At 33.6% G+C, this 19,015-nt stretch overlaps 1 protein-coding gene across 4 annotated transcripts in view; it reads left to right on the top strand.

The window, feature by feature from the left end:
* Positions 1-19,015, top strand: part of VTA1 (vesicle trafficking 1) — a 43,733-nt gene that overhangs the window by 20,329 nt on the left and 4,389 nt on the right. For all 4 annotated transcript variants that reach the window (XM_085299274.1, XM_085299276.1, XM_085299277.1 and 1 more), the window contains exons 5-7: positions 4,608-4,719; positions 12,337-12,507; positions 14,166-14,246. In XM_085299274.1, the coding sequence (XP_085155400.1) occupies positions 4,608-4,719; positions 12,337-12,507; positions 14,166-14,246 (364 nt within the window). The remainder of the gene's footprint in view (positions 1-4,607; positions 4,720-12,336; positions 12,508-14,165; positions 14,247-19,015) is intronic.

Here is a 19,015-nt window from a genome sequence, read left to right as displayed (position 1 = left end):
GCTTTCATTTGTAAACACTGGAATGAAGGTAAAAGAATGGTTTTGATGGTGGTATACTTAATGTATAGTAGTACATATAGATATTAATGATAAGAGTCCTTGTCCAAGGAGGGGAGCACTTGGATTCTGTCTTCCATAGCCTGAAACTATTCCGATCTACTTTTTTTTTTCTTTTCTTTTTTTTTCTTTCTTTTTTTTTTTTTTTCCAAGGAGGGGAGCACTTGGATTCTGTCTTCCATAGCCTGAAACTATTCCGATCTACTTTTTTTTTTCTTTTCTTTTTTTTTCTTTTTTTTTTTTTTTTTTAATCGAGGGACACAAGTTAGTATTACTCTTTCATATGTTCTGTTGAAACTGGCTGCTGTGCACCCTGGAATCCAAAGTTCATAGAGGCTGAGAGTAAGTGTACATTTTAATGTACTGATAAGACACGCAACCTTAGATTGTAGGAATCCAGTCCGTGCTTGTAACACTTCCAGTGCACTGTTCAATGACTTCAAAGGTCCTAAAGCAATCCTTTCTGCATATGAAAAGAAAGTGTTGCAAATGGTAATATGGAATCCTAGCAGTTGTAAATATTTACAACTGAATGTATTTTTTATTGTTGCTAAAAGGACAATAGGGCTTTGTAATTGGAAAGAAGGGATCATCTTATTTTTAATTCATTTTATTAGTGAAGACATTGTTAAAATAGTGTGTAGAAGAAATACGGTAAAAGGACTTGGATTTCTGGCTACCATTTAAGTTTCAATCAGTTTTCTTATCCAATATAACATGAAGGATTGATGACATGAATATAACACGAGACTGTCATAGACTTCTGCAGAAGCCTTCTGTATTAGTCTGAAATATGGCTCAGCCTGCCTCTGGTTTTATAGTCAGACACTTAAATTATCTACCTTTATTAGTCAGACTGTCTGTCTGTGTTTTTAGTATGTAATTGCCTTCATAGGTATGGAATGTTGACAATTAAAAGACTTTTAAATCTACAGCAGAAAGCACAGAAAGCAGGTAGTTGACACCTAAAATCAGWAAATGGTATTATAAATAATATTATTTATAATTATTATTTTAATAATAATAGTTATTATTTATAACTGGTGAGTGACTGATTATTAGATAGTATGAGCAGATTGTATTAGAGGACACAGCAGATACTCCTCAATATTAGAACTACGCAAAGTGATTTTCTGGAAGACATGTTTTATAAAACACAGCTGATAAGAGATCATTATGAAGCTATGGATTTATAGAGTTATTTTCATTTACTTCAGTAATAATCTTCATACAGGAGCTCTTTTTTTTTTTTTGAGAGCAGTGCTATCATGGAGGGAGGGGGGGGAAAAGCCCAAAACAACAGAATTTAGATTCTTAGTTCTGGAACTATAGACTTTGCAATTTAGATGCATAATGACACACATTCAAACATGGTTCARTTCCTTGCATATAAACTGTAATGCTCTTTTATAGATTTCTTCAAGATGCATTGTTAATCAGTGTCAGAAAGAAAATTTCTTTATATAGGAAATTCCAGATTACAMTTTTTAATGTAATTACAGTAATAGAAATGTTCATCACTGAAAGAGAAACTCTAGACAGCAGTTGTGGTCTCTCTAAAATGGCTCTAGCTGTTGTTTCCGTGAATTATGTATTTTCTTTTACTCGTTTTAGAGAAGACTTACGGAAATAATGTCAAACACACAKTTTTTTCTGTACAAATATTTTGACTAATTTAAATCTCGGATAAAATATTGGTGGCAGTATTTCCTGTGCTCTTGCAAAATACCCAAAACATCCAAATAAGTTGACTATATTTAAAGCATTCACAGTGTTTTTGAAACACAGTCTTGACTCTGCAAAAATACTTTCTGTAAATTACAAGTTAATTCAAAGGAGGATTTGGAATAATAATGAAACTAGCCCAAATGGTGAATTTTGCAGAGTTCTGTTATTACATCATTCTTGCAGAGCACTTCAGGTAATTCAAGTAATCTACAAACACTTGTCTGTAGATAGATTATCTTTTAGAATGTCTTTTCTGTGTTTAGTAACAGATCATAAAATATTTGAAGTYCAGTCATGTAACAGTCCATCTCTTGAGCAAAAACTGATTCTTAAATAACTTTTCAGAAATACTGATGAAGATGTTGTATTTAATATGGGGGAAAATAGAAAAAAGGTTATAATGCAATTTAGTTTGAATTGATTTTTGAAATATGTGCTTCATTCTTTTGGTGTGGTGATACTCAGTAACTTCTTTAAAGTCCTAATAGGAACTTACGCTTTGTGGTTGCTAAATAGTTGAATTTGATAGTTGCCTAACAGCCACTTAGGAGAGAAAGAAAAATAGAGAGTCTGACTTCAGTATACAGAGACATGTGTAGGAGAGCAAATTTCAAGGAAAAAAAAAAAATGACATCTCATTCCTGAGATCCTAAACTGTAATTTAATACTTTTTTTTTGTATACTTTGTTTTATATTCTTAGTCTTGTGGACTGTTTTGGTTATTTTTATATTCCTGTTTCAGCATGTTAATACCTCTTTATAAACAAACATAGGTAAAATATAAATGAAAACTACTTCTATACTGCATCTCCACTGTCCTGGAATAACAGTTATAGAATACTTTTGTTAAGAAACAGTTGTATTATTGGAAGGAGATACAGAGATGTTAAATGTTGTATAATGTTCTTTTCTAAAAGAACCATTATCTGGAARTACAATTCTACAGTTGTGGCTTTTAGTATGTTTGCTGAATGATAAAATTATTTTATCTGTAATGCTGCTTGACCAGAAAAGATTAGTAAGAGAAAGTGTCTTACAGAAAGCCATGACTTTCTCTTGGTACTTTTCCTTTCTGAGTTGCAGTGATTGCACTTTAGTAAATTTGTCTTCAGGATTGCTATTTTTGGGGAGATTATTTCATTTGTGAAAGTTAGGACCCTAGCTTTCTACTATACTGTATGAACATCCAGGTGGATAACAATGAATTAAACAGGAACAAGAGAGCTTGCTGGCGTTATCCTTTATGCTGTAGCACTTGTCACTTGTCTTGTTCTAGGCAACAGTGCAATGGATTTTGTGAAGTGCAATTTTGGATTTCTGATTAATTCTTCAATATTTTGGATGTCATTTTGGTCCGGACTTTTAAAGAGAGATTAATGTTCCTCTCATTCCAAACCACGTTTATCCTGTGCTTGTTAATTTGGAAATGAGAGTTCACTAGTGCCTTGCAGCAGATTTCCAGAAGTAATATTCTGGTGTTGTTGTTGGTGGAAAACATGCTATCAGCTTGCACTGTTCATATGGCAAAATTACTTCACTTATCCTTCCATGTTTCCCATCTCTGTTTCCAATCCCTGTTTATATTCAGCCTCATCGTTGAAGAACATTACCTCGTACCTGTCAGTGTGACTAGTTGTTTCTTTTATCAAGAAGTTTTCTGCCTAATCAGTTTAAGATTTCCCCAGCAATTGAGAACTTTTTCTGGATTAAAAGAATCTATGGTGGCCATCCCAGGAGATATGACGTAGTCAATTCTCATTTCATCTTCTGACGTATTAATGTTGCACATAGGGACGTTGAAGTATGTTTGAAAAAATGAATGGTCGTTCATGTTCCAATCTGAAAAGAGCAATCTATAAAAGCCCAAAGCAAAACACTTGTCTTCAGTTTCTTCTTCCCTGAAACTGAAAATAGTCAAAAATAAAGTATATTTTTTAAAATACTGAAGTTAAAGTTCTCTACCTTTTTTTTTAATTTCAAACTATTAGCATGAAAATAGAATTAGAAAGGCAAGCAGCAACTTCTCTTATTGCTCTAATACTGACACCATTTCAGAAGATAAGAATTGACAAAAAAGAAGAAAAGTGGTATTGTACACCAATATAATAATTAACATTTTGAGAGAAGTATTCATATTCTTTATAACTGAATTATTAACCTTGTAATTAATAGTTTATTCAAAGTCATTATTACCATAAGCCCTTTTCCTCTGCAGTCTATATATAGCTAAAAATCAGATGATTTTTATCAATCATAAGTTATGTGGGTTCTAGAATATACCTCCCACCCCTGCATGAATCTGTAACTACAACAACCTTTTTATATTCATACTTTAAATACCTATTTGAAATTTAAAATATTGTCATCATTACAAAGAAAAAAAAAATCTAGTGTTATCAACCAGGAGGAGTAGGATTTTCGATTTCAGATTTAAATCTGAAGTAAATAGTCCTACAGGTTTATGGAGATAAGTAGTTTTCTTTATTTCATGTCAGTAATTACTACATAGTGCTCTGTGCTTCACAGTAGATAGTTTTGGTAAAATGTATTTCCTTTTCCTGATATGCTGCACTAACTGAAGATCTCCACATTTTTTTTTATGCTGAGATCCCCTTAGAGCAATTMTTTTTATATTTTAATTCACTGATTTATTTTCCATGGGTTCCTCATCTTTAAASTGGTGTCAAATGATAGCAGAGAAARCAACTTAGTTTTTTAACCTCTTGTCAGGGTGGAAGACCCTTATATTTTTTTTGAATGTTTTTGAGTGTGTTAAGTCACAGAAATGAGCAGTTAAAATATTGACCTTTTACCTTCCCCAGAATGTTCAGCACAGGAAGTATGCCAGATGGAAGGCAGCATACATTCATAACTGCTTAAAGAATGGAGAGACTCCTCAGCCTGGACCTATTGGAATGGAAGGAGAAGGCTTTGGTATGTATTTTTCTGTATAAAAAAAGCAAATAAGCTGAGCTGAGACCAAAATGGTGGTACACACTCTTTTTCATGAAGCATCTGACAGGAGGCGTAGCTTCCCTGTTTAGTTAATGTTTCGTTCACAATGGGTCCTTTTCTGCTTTTTTTACTGTTATTTTTATTGTACTTTACTATTTGATTTATTTAATAAAATCTATATTTTTTCCTCCCTCTGTAGTGGAGATTATCATTTTGAATACAGTTGCTGTATGAAGGATTGTCATCTTTGGGCCAGAACCGTGCATATCTTAAACCTTACCTGCTGTCTTCCCTTCAGATCTTTTCTGTAAAGTTATTCTACCTTCTGCCAGTTTGCTGGCAGACACTTGCTATTTGCTCCACACATGCACCCTCCATTAATAATTGTTTAGTTTTCAAAACAGATTTTGCCTATTCTTTAGTTTGTAATACCTGCCACTTACTCAGTCCCCTTTTCCTCTTGTTCTTAGTTGCCTTCTGTGTTCTAGCTACTAAACTTTCCACTACTGGATTGCTTGACTTGTCTCCTTAACTGCTAGATAAATATTTCCAAGGCTACTCACTTAAAATGAACATCTTTCAGAACAGGTTGTTCAAAACCTCGCACATTATAACTTTTACTGTCTTGTATTTAATGAATTCAGACTTGTCTTCACTCCACTGTGAATTTAAAAGTCTTAGCTCTTTCGTAAGAACTGTTAAGGGTATCCGCATCTTTCTACTTTAGATCTTTTTTTAAACTGACACCACCAGAGTGAGCAGGTGTAAGCTAGCTTCCGTCTGAAATAACAGAACGTGTACTGCACAATCTCTGGCAAATGCACAATCATCACATTTTATCCTATTCTGAGAAAGACTGCTCCATACTCTTATTATGCAATGTGCAATWGTGTACACTGGAATAGATACAGGAATGCTGTTGTGTATATAAACTGATTTTAGTTTTGAGTTAATGATATTACAAGCAAAAAACATAGAAAAAGTGATACATTGCAGAAATATATCAGAATAAAACYAGTACTTAATTGTGACATTAAATAATGGAAGGATATCTTCCTAAACATTTTCACTCATTTATTTTCTCGTTGTTTGTAGTTTTTCTATGCTTAATGCATTATGAATATTAATTCTGTTTGGTAGTTTACTAATTGGTTTTAATAGCAATCAGTTTCATTAATAAAGATTCTATCCATTTTCCCCCAAGTCAGCTCATAGCATACAGGACTTAATGGTTTGAATAATGTCAGTTAACTTAATATTYCCTTCTTTCTTTTAGTATAAGCTTGAATTTAATAATACATTTTTTTTCTAATTGAAAAGATCGATAAACAAATCTATAGTACAACAGAAGTACAAATTAACTTGTTAGTGAAGTGGCTGCATTAAGTTTTGAATGATATATATGAACACGTATATATACACGTTTGGCGTCTATACYTGGCTCTTCAGTAGATTTTGAGGTCTGAACTTCTATTCATAACACTGTTTTTAAATTGCCATTGTAACTTTCTATACATTAGTTCTTTATTTAAAATATGTCAAAACATTAAAATACTAGTTGCTGATTTTCAGACTTTTTGTCCTCTGAAGTCATATTTTCAAGCTTATTTCCTGTTTGTGAAAAAAGAGGAAAATAGACGTTACATACTATTTATAGAAAGATCAGATTGGTGGTTCTTCTAGTAAGGCACAGCAYCCTATTCCAGTTAGCAGCCATTGCCTGTCTTAAACTGGCTAATAGGAGGGGATTGAGACGATCCAGCCAGACTCTTTTTGAAAGTGCACAATGATAGGATGATAGGCAACCAAAACCAAAAATCTAATTGTTTATTAGGAAAATAATTTTCACCAAGAATATGGTCAAATATTGGAACAAGGGCCAAGAGAGCTGATGGAATCTCTGTCCTTGGAGATACTCAGGACTTCACTGGACAGTGCTCACAGCAACCTGATCTATGTTATTCCTGCTTTGAGTAGAGGATTAGACCAGGTAATTTCTAGAGAACAGTGTTTTAGCCAACGTTCTTTTATGACTCTGAAAAATTGTTCAGTTGTATATGAAGARGAGGAGTGAGGATTGAGAACTGAATCAATAGGGTGGACCGACTCAATAGGGAGGACAAGGCAAGAGTGCTTCTGAAATTCAAATTTAGCGAAAAAGTCTGAAAAGTGGCTCTCCCCAGTAATCTTAGTAATCTTAATTTTAGCCTTTATTTTGTTAGAAGTAAAAAAGGATATCYAAAAGCTTGGATATCAGTTAAAATTTCTTGTAGTGTCATGAAGAAAATACTGTTTGAGTATTAATACTCTTGCACATGAAACAGTAAAACATAAGCAAATTCACATATTTGAATGAGAATGTTCCACTTTGATTTCCAAGCTACTGACTTATTCTTGGTACCATCTTTTACTCACCAAAAGATCCCTCTATGGACTTAAACACTGGAGTGGCTACTTGACCCACTAAAATATGCTTCAACCTAGATACAGCTGCATTTCAAGTGAAATATCAGCAAATGAATTTATTTCTGAGTGTCAGATCTCTTCAAAGACTGCTTTCTGGCAGTGGTAAAGCTGAGGTGAGATAGATTCATGATGCAGTTCCTGCTGCAGAGATCACCTCATCTTTTAAAATTGGATTACACTAGTTTGAATTTAATAGAGAAGGTGAGATAAGATAAGATGCAAGAAAGTGCTAAAAATAGGCCAATCTAATATTTYTAATTTTAAATGAGTGTTCTTTAATGACCACATTCATAGCTTTAGTAACATTTGCAAAGCTTACCTGATCATGTGAAATGAATAATGAATTCCATACAATTGCAAAAAGCAGTTCTAAGCAAAAATTACAAAATTTCTTTTTGCTAAAAATTTATGTACATAGCCTCTCTGATCTTTAAAGTATACAAACAGCCATAAATAGACTATTTCTTCATTTTATTAGTGCACAGACCGTATAAGCCCACTTCTTACAGCCCACATAAGAAGCTGTTGTTGAAGGAAGCTGTTGTCTGAAAGAATTCAGACTTAAAACCCTAGTCTTCATTGCAGGTCATTACAAGCAGTAGTAGAAATAGGGGAAGATTACTGCTTTCATTACAAAGTTATATCTACATGCAAAATAGGAGGGATGGAAATTCTGAGTGAGCCAAAATTCTAACATTCCTGTTTGTAAAGAGTTTGCAATATACATATTTCTGTGTATGGTGTGTGTGTGTGTGTGTGTGTGTGTGTATATAAAATATTTTGTATTTGTTGAGGTTCATTTTATGCATTAGCATCACTTCTCACACCCTTTTATTTTCTGAACAATTAAATGAAAAATGCTTTTTACCTTTTATTTCTGGTGATAACTCTGTAGCATAGGTGTCCATAATGCTTTACACAACTGAGGCAAAGATTTTATGCAAATTAATTTTTATTAGAAGATCATGAAAAAGAAAAATATCAATTCTTGCTTTGTGCATTRTAGGAAGAAAAGCAGCATTGTTTGAGTATATGACTGGACCTTCCCCATTCCTTTCTGCTTGCTCATTTTCTTCCTCCTCTTGCAAGTGGAAAAAGTCTGTGTTTAAGTAGAATGAAACTAGGTCTGTGTAGCTTGACAAATTACCATTTTTCCCAAAGTGTTATTTGCATTATAATTCTTGAAAACCATACTGTTACTCTTAGAGATGCTTTTACAGTAACATAGGCATGCTTTATGTACTTCTACTGTTGGATTTATGGATGCTTTTGTCAGGATGCTGCTRTGGAAACTTGAAATGACATGTGTGATTTGTTAATGCAGTTGGAGTACAAGTCTAGAGTAAACATAAAGGTCATTTAGAGTTACCCTGGGTCATCAAGTGAAATTTTTGTACAATGTAACAAAAATGAACAATAGAATTTCAAATRTGAAAAAGTTTCTAAACATGCAAGGTATAGCTATCATAAAATACATTGTCCCTTCTTATATTGCAATATAAAATATAATGTTTTGCGTCTATATTGACAATTTCCATGAACCTCTACAGTCTCCAGTAGGATGAGGAATAGAATGCAAGGAGGTAATAAGTTTTTGAGTGCCTTTCTTCTTGTTGTGAAATAATATATGGATATGTTTATATATGACTATATAACATACATATGTATGCATATATATATATATAAGCAGTGTTCCCAGAGAACCTTTCATTCTGCATCTGTTAGCATCTCAAGCTAGAGAGTAATAGTTCAGCCGAAGGAAGAAAAATAATTTTAATTTAAAATAATTTTATAGATGACAGCAAATACATTATGTTTTTAATTCTCTAGACTCCGTAAAAATAGATTTTGCCAGTTTTTAATTTAGTGCTCTGGGTTGCACATGTTAAATCATCAACGYATTCTTGCGCTAGACCATACATTTCCTTTTACCACTACTTGTTCTTCCTTGGCATCTTAAAGCATAATCATTTGTAATATAAAAAAAAGACATTGAGATCCAGATAATTTTAGGAAAATGTTTGCACATGGCATACACTATTTTCATACATATGCCCATTTGTAGTGGTAATGAGGATTAGTTACTTAAATTATTCTGTCAAAACACAGACTCCTGACTTCAGAATGGAAAAGTCATTGATTGTATTTACCAGACTGATAAATCTATGGATTTYGCTGTCACTGTAGTTTGCAATGGAGCAAACTTTATGGAGCAATAAAAAAATGTGACTATTAAGGCAAATTTAACTTGACTATTAACACCCCTATAGGTAACCTCAGAAAAAAAAAATACCAATTTGTCTTGTGTATGTGTGTCTTGTTATGTAGTTAGATAATGGAAATAAGATTTATGTTAGATCTTTGTTTTTAAAAAAAGCAGTGCAAAATGGATCATTTGCACTGAAAATTTTCTGATCAAATTAAGCAAATGTCTGTGTTTGTAACTTCTGGCACTTCTTCTGGGTCAACATTTGGTTAACAGRATGGAGGTGTCAGCCTTACTCCACATAGCCTTATGTTGACCTGCCACCCCTCTTCCTCTCCCTCCACTCCCCTCCTCCAACAAAAAAAAGTCTGGGTTACTCCAGCCCTGAGGAAAATAAAGGGAGCACATGGATCCATTATGCTGAGATCTAGGTAGAAAAGTGTGATGAGGTTCCAGGAGAAGAAACTCAGTTGTAGCTGAAACTGAATGTAAAGAAGTTGTGTAACTGTTTCGCAGCCTAGCATGTCAGCCTTCTTAAGAAGATTACAAGCACTACTGTTTAAAAGCTGCTAGAACTTCAGGAATATTACAAGCACCTATCTTAATGTGGTTCTAATACTTTAATCTTTGATTAATAATATTTTAAATATTTACTTTGCAGAAAGAGTATTTACTATCCTTTGGTGACATTTGGGCACTTTAACACCTAATAAACAAATGTTAACTTAAGTAAATCTACTTTTATGGTTAATACAGTTAACATWTGCCAGTTGCACAATGATTTATCACTTTAAGAAAATATGTTGAGCAACATAAACAGTTGAGCTTAATCTGTTGATACACATGCACAATTAAAGCATATTGCCCTTCTATGAATGTGCCTTTGGAAGGCACTGTTATTAAGGATGGCTTTAACACTTTTTTTAGCTTATTAGTATTACCAGACTTTAACTGTTTGAAGCAGTATCTTCTATGGMCAGTTTGCCTGCAGATTTTTTTATTTCATTTTATTAATTTTGATCAAAATGATTGAATTGTTTCTGAAAGGAGATCACGGAAAAAGAGATGGAAAATATCTACAGAGATTTGGARCTTGGACAAAGAGGTTGAGAGGAGATTACAGGGTATTTTTTTCTTTCCTTTTTGCCCAGGGATAGGCTTTTCTTGTCTCTAAGAAAATCTTCCTAAGACTGGTCCARGTTCTGTGCCTTTGAGAAACTATAGTTTGCACATACTTGGGCTTGCTGGAATTTCACAGCTGGATGCCCTAAAGGTTCACTGTACACTGAGCATCCTAAGGCAGAAGGGCTAGACTGCAGTCGCAGCTCTAAGCTGCTGTCAATGGGAAACTGGCATTAAGAGCAGGAAGCTTGTTCGTGCTCTCAACTGGCTTGGTGTAAGAAGAGAAAGAAGCTTCCAGATTGACAGATGGACAAAGCCCAGGCTGGGGGAGGGGGGAGAGAGAGGGGGAGAGAGAGAGAGAACACAAGTATGGGGCGGGGGTTACTTTTGAATCTCACCTTTTTTGCCAGTTCTAACACTTAAATTTTGCTTCCATCCGTGTTAGATGATATTACAATATGAATTACTGGCAAAAAAATATCACAAAGAGAAAATCTAGCACCTTAAGATAGCTTTTGCCTTCCAAAAATCTGCCAGATGTCTGCTTGCATATGTCAGAAATAGGTTAATAAAACTTTAGAATGAATTACAGGATGCAGCAAGTGAAAGTAATTTTTACAAGAGTAAGACAGAAATTTTACCATGTTCTGTGTTTTTCTGTTCCATTTCAGTAGCAGTGCTTGACACTCCTGATAGAACTTTTGCGTGCAGGTTCCTTTGCCTTTTTAACACTTATAAACAAAAGAGAGTGTAAGATGTTAAATGGGTAACATTTCTAATACTTACAATGATAGCGTTTTATCTTTAGGCGGTAGAGATATTTGTGTAATACATAATCTTGAATAGCTGAAGATCAGTGTAGATTTCATAAAGAAAAGAGGTTGCTTTTGCCTGCTCTAGACACCTGTAGGTTTTGTGCTTCTATGTTCTTTTTTGCTCACTTTCAAACATTGGCAATTAACAAAATCTATTCCCCAAACTGTGCTTGTTCCACCTGACATCACTGGTACAGATGGATACATGCATAGTAAATTAAAATTAGCCATGTTTGTTTGGATTTAACACAGATTTAGAAGGAGAAATTAATTTCTAAATTAACTGGTCATCAGAATAATAAGACTGGACCATTACTCTTGAGCCTGCAAAGCAATATCGAGTAAACTAGACTAGAACCTTAAAGGTGTTATTTGTACATGTTGTGGGATATACTGAACATTAATATTTTTGTAGTGTGCTGACTATGCTAAATAAGTTACAGCTCAGCTAAGCAACATTTAGTTAATTTTTTTGTTTGGTTCTACTTTCTCAAWGGTCCTTTTTATTACTTTTTTGTGGTTTGATTAATTAATGCAGAGTAGAAGGGATGATGCTCTCTTCCTTTTAAGTGCTTTATATGCTATACACAATTTTCCCTATTCAGGGTCAGGTTTATGTTAAAATACAGATTGCTGCATATTTGTAGTATTTTGTTCAACCGCTGTTAATGTAGACATGGAAATATAAGGGATAATACTAATTAGTCAGGTTGTTTTATGTTCAGACTAGTAATGAGATGATCCTTCCATTTTAACAAAATAGATCTTTGTGTGAGCTTGTCAATATTTATCCTTTGTTATATTACTTTTTTATATTGCTTTGTTATATTGCTTTTTTTTTTCCTCGCTTGATCAAATCTAGAGAAAGTGGTTTAAGTGGTGGCAACTTTTCTCCTTTAAAAAATAAAGGAGTTTTTTAAAGCCTAAATTTTCAAATGTTTGTARAGAAGGAATTGCAGTAATTCCTGTTCTGTATCATTTTAACAGACGCTGAAAAAGAAGAAGCAAGCTCATCTTCTCTCCATAGTGGAACAACTCAACCATCATCATCTACCTATGAAGCAAACAACATACCAGCTAGTAACTACACTGGCATACATATACCACCAGGTGCCCATGCCCCAGCCAACACTCCAGCTGAAGTACCTCATAACACAGGTATGTCTACTTTCACATCCTGAAAGTGCATACCTTTGTTGAGCGGAAAGATACCCTTCTTTCCATTATATGTGAAGTAAAATAATATAAATGTTCTATGGCAGAAGCAACCTCAAAAATTAACACCGTAAAAACACTATACGAAATACTTTGTATGTTCTTATGTGTTTTTTTAAATACGTAATTCATGTTTTGGAACACTGCCAGAATGTATATATGAACTAAAGACGAGCTTTCCTACAGACAGGATTTTTTTTCTTCTAAAGAGGAGTACAGTGCAATGTCAGTGCTATGAAGCACCATTTATCACTTGATGAGATTATATTACTTCATTTTATATTTAGTTTCCCTTGTACATATAGACCACTATTCTTTATGTAGGAACATATCAAACATGGTATTGAAACTATTGTAACAACCCTATAACAAACATGCTTGATGCACTGTTCATATCTATCTTTTGTTTGGTTTATTCTCTTTTTCCCATGCTAGTACTTTAGTGTAACTGACCTCAAGCAATAATGCTAATGGATATTTTATCCTTACTAAACATATTGGCTCCTACACCTTTATTGGTCTCTGTCATTTTTGGACTAAAACTAAGTTTTTAAAACTCAAGTATTCTTTCCAGTCATTGTATAAAAAAAGCAAGTTGTATTTAGATGGTTTGTGAGCAAGTAATTTTTCTGTCTCCTATTCTACCTCCTGTTAACCTTAATTACAGTTAAGACTGAAAAACAAAAAGTCCTTTTTCTAATCCTGATGGTGTTTAATTGCTTCAGATGTATTTATATATGAAATGGAGCTTTTTTTAATTTCTCATTTTAAGAATACTTCACATTATGAAAAGCTCAGGATGTTCTTTTTTCAGCTTAATCAAAGGGAAATCCTTAAGATGGGCAGATTTTTTGGTTTTTAAATTCAGCCTAGATAAATATTTAGGCTTTTATATTTGCCAGATCTGAAAAGTAGAATATGTAACTTGCTGGCATGCATGAATTCTTTGCGTTACATAGTTTTAACCTCACCAGTCATTCCGTGAAATACTGGATATCCTAGGAAAAGTATTTTTATCGCCTGTACACAGGGAACTATGTAGCAGAATTTTTAGAAATAACTGTGTGCTAATATGATATGTTTTGGATATACTCCAAAAATATGTATAGTTCTGGATAAAAGCCAAGTAATAATGTCTAAAATGTGAATGTAGATACAAGAATTTTCCTTTTAAATCCAGCTAGTTTTTCTAATTCTCACTAATTGTTTTTGAAGGAATTAGGAAGRAGATTACTTGCTAGTATGAAATGACAAGCGTGGTGCTTTAAAAATAAAACCGTACAGCCTCCCTCTGATATTAAGAGACAGAATTAAAGTTTGACTAAAAAAACGAACTTTTCTTCTTCTCTTACTCTGCATGTTTTCATCGATACTCTAGGGTAACCAATGTCTTTTGGATCTGTGTTTTCTTAAATTTTTTCTATACTTGAAAACAAATTTCTGTGAATTTCTGTAATGATAAATGATAGTCTGTCAGTTCTTGAATACTACTTTATAAAATGTTTCAGTCTTGATGTGTTTTTTAAATTTGTACTTGTTTCAAATTTTTCTCACTTTTAAAGTCTGTAAGTCAAAATAATCCAGTTTTTGTTGATTTACAGGTGTGACAAGCAACACCATTCAGCCTGCTCCACAGAATATTCCTCTTGTAGATCCTTCCCTTTACAGTGCTCAGTCTGCAGGTAAAGTGGTAGCACTTGTTTTGTGTGTATCTTGTGTCCCTGTCCTCCTCTCATGTTTTGCAGCACTTATGAAATTAGAGAAATATGTCACCATTATCAAAATTCTACTGATTCGTAAATTTTAAAAACAAYGGACATCATCTAAACGTTTTGTTGCTAGAAGTTTTTTAATAGCTTCTGAAAACTTTGCTGTAGTGTGTGATTAGTGACTTGGTTTTGAGCTCACGAGTTARCATTGTGTTAGACTTATTATGCTGCTGTTTCTCAAATGAGGTCTGGAAGTACTCGGAAAAGCTTATATGGCTGATGGCCTTTCTGTATTCTGTTTCTCTATTCTAATTTCTATTTTTCACACATTGCCTTTACTTAACATTACTTCTGGAGTATCAGTATGTAAGTTATTTATTCACTTCTTGAAATAATGAAGAAAGATATTCTAGTTTCTGTTGCAACATACTAGTTATGTTCTATACCAGGAGTGCATGTTGATTATAACTAGTACGTATATTAAGTGAAATAATATAATAAAACACTACCAATTAGTCAGTTTGATGTACTCTTTAATCAAGACTTTAAGAAAAAAAAAGCCTTGATTTAAAGCCTCTTTCTTCGATGTTAAAATCACTAATAACCTAATAGCACATTATATTTGTTCGCATATATCTCATTCTTTGAACTGCACACCCAAATGCGAACCTTAAAGAAATCATGTTCTGTGAAGAAGTAGTGACTTGACTGTAACAGCTGGAATATTCCTAAATTTTAGTGTGAACAGCAGTGTGCATTTGGACAAATCATTAACTGTTTTCCACAAGTTATCCTGTCCATGGAATAGGGATTAAAAAAAAAAAAAGTTACATTTTATGTAACAAAATTAGATTTTTGTGATTGATGTAACCTGAATGTTGAGTTTGGTATAAAACCTATTCATATTCTGTCCCACTATTTATCCTCATCAGGGAAAAATGGTAATATTCCTAATGGATGTTTTGAGTGCCAGTACTAGGTACAGTCAAATATTGGTCTGTTATGACCACTCAGTTTGGATAGATATATTCTTGTATGTTATAACTTWAAAATGTTGAGCTAGATGTTTTAACCTATCATGTTATTGAAGGGGATGTTTATRTTAAAATACTAATTTCACTGAAAAAGCCTTCTGTTTAATGAGAGGAATGCTATAGCTGAAATTCAGTGTTTCAACTTGATTTGAGTGTTTTGCTGTAAGAATGGTTAAGGATATGTCCATCTTTATATTAGAAAGTAATTTAAAAGGTTACAGAAAAATAATAGAATTTGCCTTTGATAAAGATACATTCACCTTTAAAGTTCTGTTGAAGAGCAAAAGGCACATCCTGCTGTTTGACATACTGATATGTCCTATAGTTAACTCATTGAGAGCAGTATACTAGAATTGCAGCTGAACAGTTTAATCTTGGTGTTAGTACTGGAGTTCTTTGAGCTGTTGTAAGGGTTTTGGTAACTCCTTAACTAAAATGGCTGAATTCATTACTTGAACTTGCTCTTGGTAACTGCTAGTTGGAAAATCAGTTTCTACTGCTTTGACAGCAAAGCTTTCATATCTATAATTGAATAAGCTTATTGGGATCCTCTGGACAATCATCCAAACAGGTTTTTGGCTAACTACTCTGAAATTTGTRGTTGTCTTTGTCTATTGGTTTGATTATTTAACTCTAGCTGTGAAAAAAGTTAGAAGTTTGAATTAAACTGTAATTATTAAGTATTAGAAATTCTGTTATTTGGTATCTTGTTAGTACCAGTGCAGTGCTCCCTTCAGTCACTTACCTATAACAACCTGGTTTAATAAATTTTGTAAATATAAATAATAATGAATTGAGTGAAATAAGATATCCTTGTATTTGTGACAATTCATAATAACTGATATCTTGTAAGTAAGAGGTTAAGWTCTTTACTAGCACAGTGATGAATCTCTATTTTGATCTAACCTGAGTGTTTGCATGCCTGCATTCTTTCCCTCTGTGTCTGCTATGTTACTACAAGTTTGATTCTTCTAATGGCATTCAAGGTGTTACGCTATCATTAGGATGTTTTGCAAAAGTGCACCCCTGGAAGGCAATGTGGCCCATGCCACACTGGTTGTGAAAGCTTTAGAAAAAATGCTCTCAACTGTGCAGGAGTTTGGGAGGGCATGAGGGAGATATATTAGTTAGCTGAGTTATAGTAAAACACAATTTTGTTTACATGCATAGAATTAAGAAGTTTGAGAGTGAAGGAAGGTGTTTGTCCTTGTATGCGACCATCCTGTATTCCTGCCGTCCGAGGCAAGCATGCCTGACCATTACCCAAAACATCCTCCCTTCAGCTAGCGATGTAAAAGTAACATCAGAAATCATTCTTATCTGCCTAATGTTGAGAAGTCCTTTTTACATCCACCAGTACTCGGCTCCAACTAGGTTKGGAAATGTCCATGTTTTACCATGCACATGTAAAACTGTTGAGACGCAGCAGCCCTCCCCAGTTCGTGAGCCCCAGTATGTATTTTGGCTAGATCCTGGCTGCATATTGAGGTTAATACTTTGGTGTACACCAGTCCTATGGATATGTAGCTCYCTTTGGGAGAGAAAGGGGTAGTATTGCTCTCCAGTAGATCGGTAGAGCTACCACAGTGCAAAGTACACTTCCTTCATGATTTAGACACAATGTCCGTATCTATACTATTAAATGTAAACATACTTGTAAATATTTGATACTGAGAGCAACTGGCACAGAACAACTCACATCAGTACTATTAAACTTTTAAACCTCCTAAACAAGGTAGTTCATAAAGGCTGCTAATATGGAATGGTTTCTAGCCTGCTCCAACCACAAATTGTGCCCAGGAATTGTTTGGGAAGGTGCTAGTTAGCATAGGCCAAAACCATACTGGAGTCTGTTCCAGCAGTTTGACTATGTAGACAGTCAAGTTCCAGTGCTGAGGCACATGCCCTGGCACTGTTTAATGTACTAGTATAGACATAGCCAAACAGGATATTCCACATATTCCTGTAAGACTGTTTGTGGTAGTAAGATCAAATGTATATTTTAAAAAGAAATTATATATTTTCTTTCCTTCCCACAACATGGGAGAAGCAATTTTTTTAATGCTATGATGGGAGAATAACTTTTGGTGGGAAAGAGTAGAATATATTATTGAAAGAAAACTAAGTTAAAGTAACAGCATTCCTTTGATTTTAGTCAGCGTGAAGCATTCAATACTTGTTTTATACGAATAGGTTTCAGTGCTTAGCTTTTGAAAGTGTCAAAACTTAAACAATTCAAAGTCTTTCCCATGTTAGTTAATGTCTCTACTAACAGAATGTAGAGTTGTGTGGCAACTTCAATGTGTGCGCAATTCTCTGATATAGTTTGTTTAAAAAATTTATTACCCCTAGATTTTGCTAACACTAAAGGCATTCATGGCCGTGTTACATGGAGCTCTTATAAAACTTTCGTATACTCCCATATGCTTCCTTCCACAGGTGTCATAATATAGAGAAACCATTTCTTCATTCTAGGTGTGGGTATAATAATGTTTGATTTTTTTCCATGCATAAAGTAGAAATAATAATGTGGCATTTTATATGTTTTTGTCATCTTAAGGAGAAATCTTTGAGGATTTACATTCTGAATATCTTAAGTGTTTTAATGAAGCAAAAGGTCATTTGTTTTTAAAAGTCATTTAAAGTAGCACTTAGTATTTTTAAAAAGTAACGCATTTAGTAGTTAACATTGTTAAAAATTCTATTTGTCATCACTGTATGCGCCATGTTTCATTGATTTAATTGAAATATTCTTAAACTGACTTCTTTTCATTTGGGCAATTTCATAAAAAGGAAAAAAATTAAATAGAAATGGCTATCAGTACAATTATTTTAATTCTGAAGCTGCTTTTCTTTCTCACCATGATTTTCAACATCTGTATTCCAATTGCCTTTCAGTTTTCACTATTTTTCTCTTTTAAACTAAAGGAATCATGCTTGTTAACATTATTTATGGATTCCATGTCTGTCACATTTCAGTAATAAATATAACCAGTGTGCTACTAGTTTTGGATTAACACAGATGCAGGTTTGTTTCAGGATAAGTACAGCATACATTTTTCTATCTCAATATTTTTGGTATTGCAGAGCTTAGCCATTAGAATATGCAAGTTTAGTTAGTTACTTAAATAGGCAAACTTTTGGGGTGATAACTTTGATTTAAGTATAGGTATCATCATTAAGTTTTGTGTTATTTTGAAAACTTAAGAACACACAGCTATTGTATTTCAGTTCTGTTTGTCCATTGTGAGGTGCTGACTTCAGTGGGAGCTGAGGCCACTTAATACATCAAAAGATCAACACTCTTACTGTGTAAACTTTGGTTTATAAATCTGAAATTGTTAACATTTTTCCCCTCAAGTTATGTCATAATAGCATCTGAAGTAGATTTCATAATAAATAAGGCTTTATGCCAGCAAAACATTAATGGAGATCATACTGTAAAAATAAGATTAGACTGGTGAATGTAGGCTTCCTTCCAATAAATTCGTTGAATACTGGACTGATGCCTTGACCATTTTTTAAAGAATGATTTTCTAGTTTCTTTTGGCATCATAACATAAAGCAACTTTGAGGGGAACTTGTTCTTTTTAATTTCTTAAATATGTTCTGTAATGTGGTCRTAAATTGACCCCAGCTGCTTTTAGTCCTTGACTTTCAGTTACAAAATAACCCATGTGTATGCTCGTGTTTATGCATGCACTCACA

The sequence above is a fragment of the Rhea americana genome, unplaced genomic scaffold, assembly GCF_003343005.1.
Source record: "Rhea americana isolate MKP2758 unplaced genomic scaffold, rheAme1 scaffold_149, whole genome shotgun sequence".
NCBI classification, from domain to species: Eukaryota; Metazoa; Chordata; class Aves; order Rheiformes; family Rheidae; genus Rhea; species Rhea americana.
Note: the sequence above shows the minus strand (reverse complement) of the source record. Positions and strands in the feature narration are given on the sequence as shown.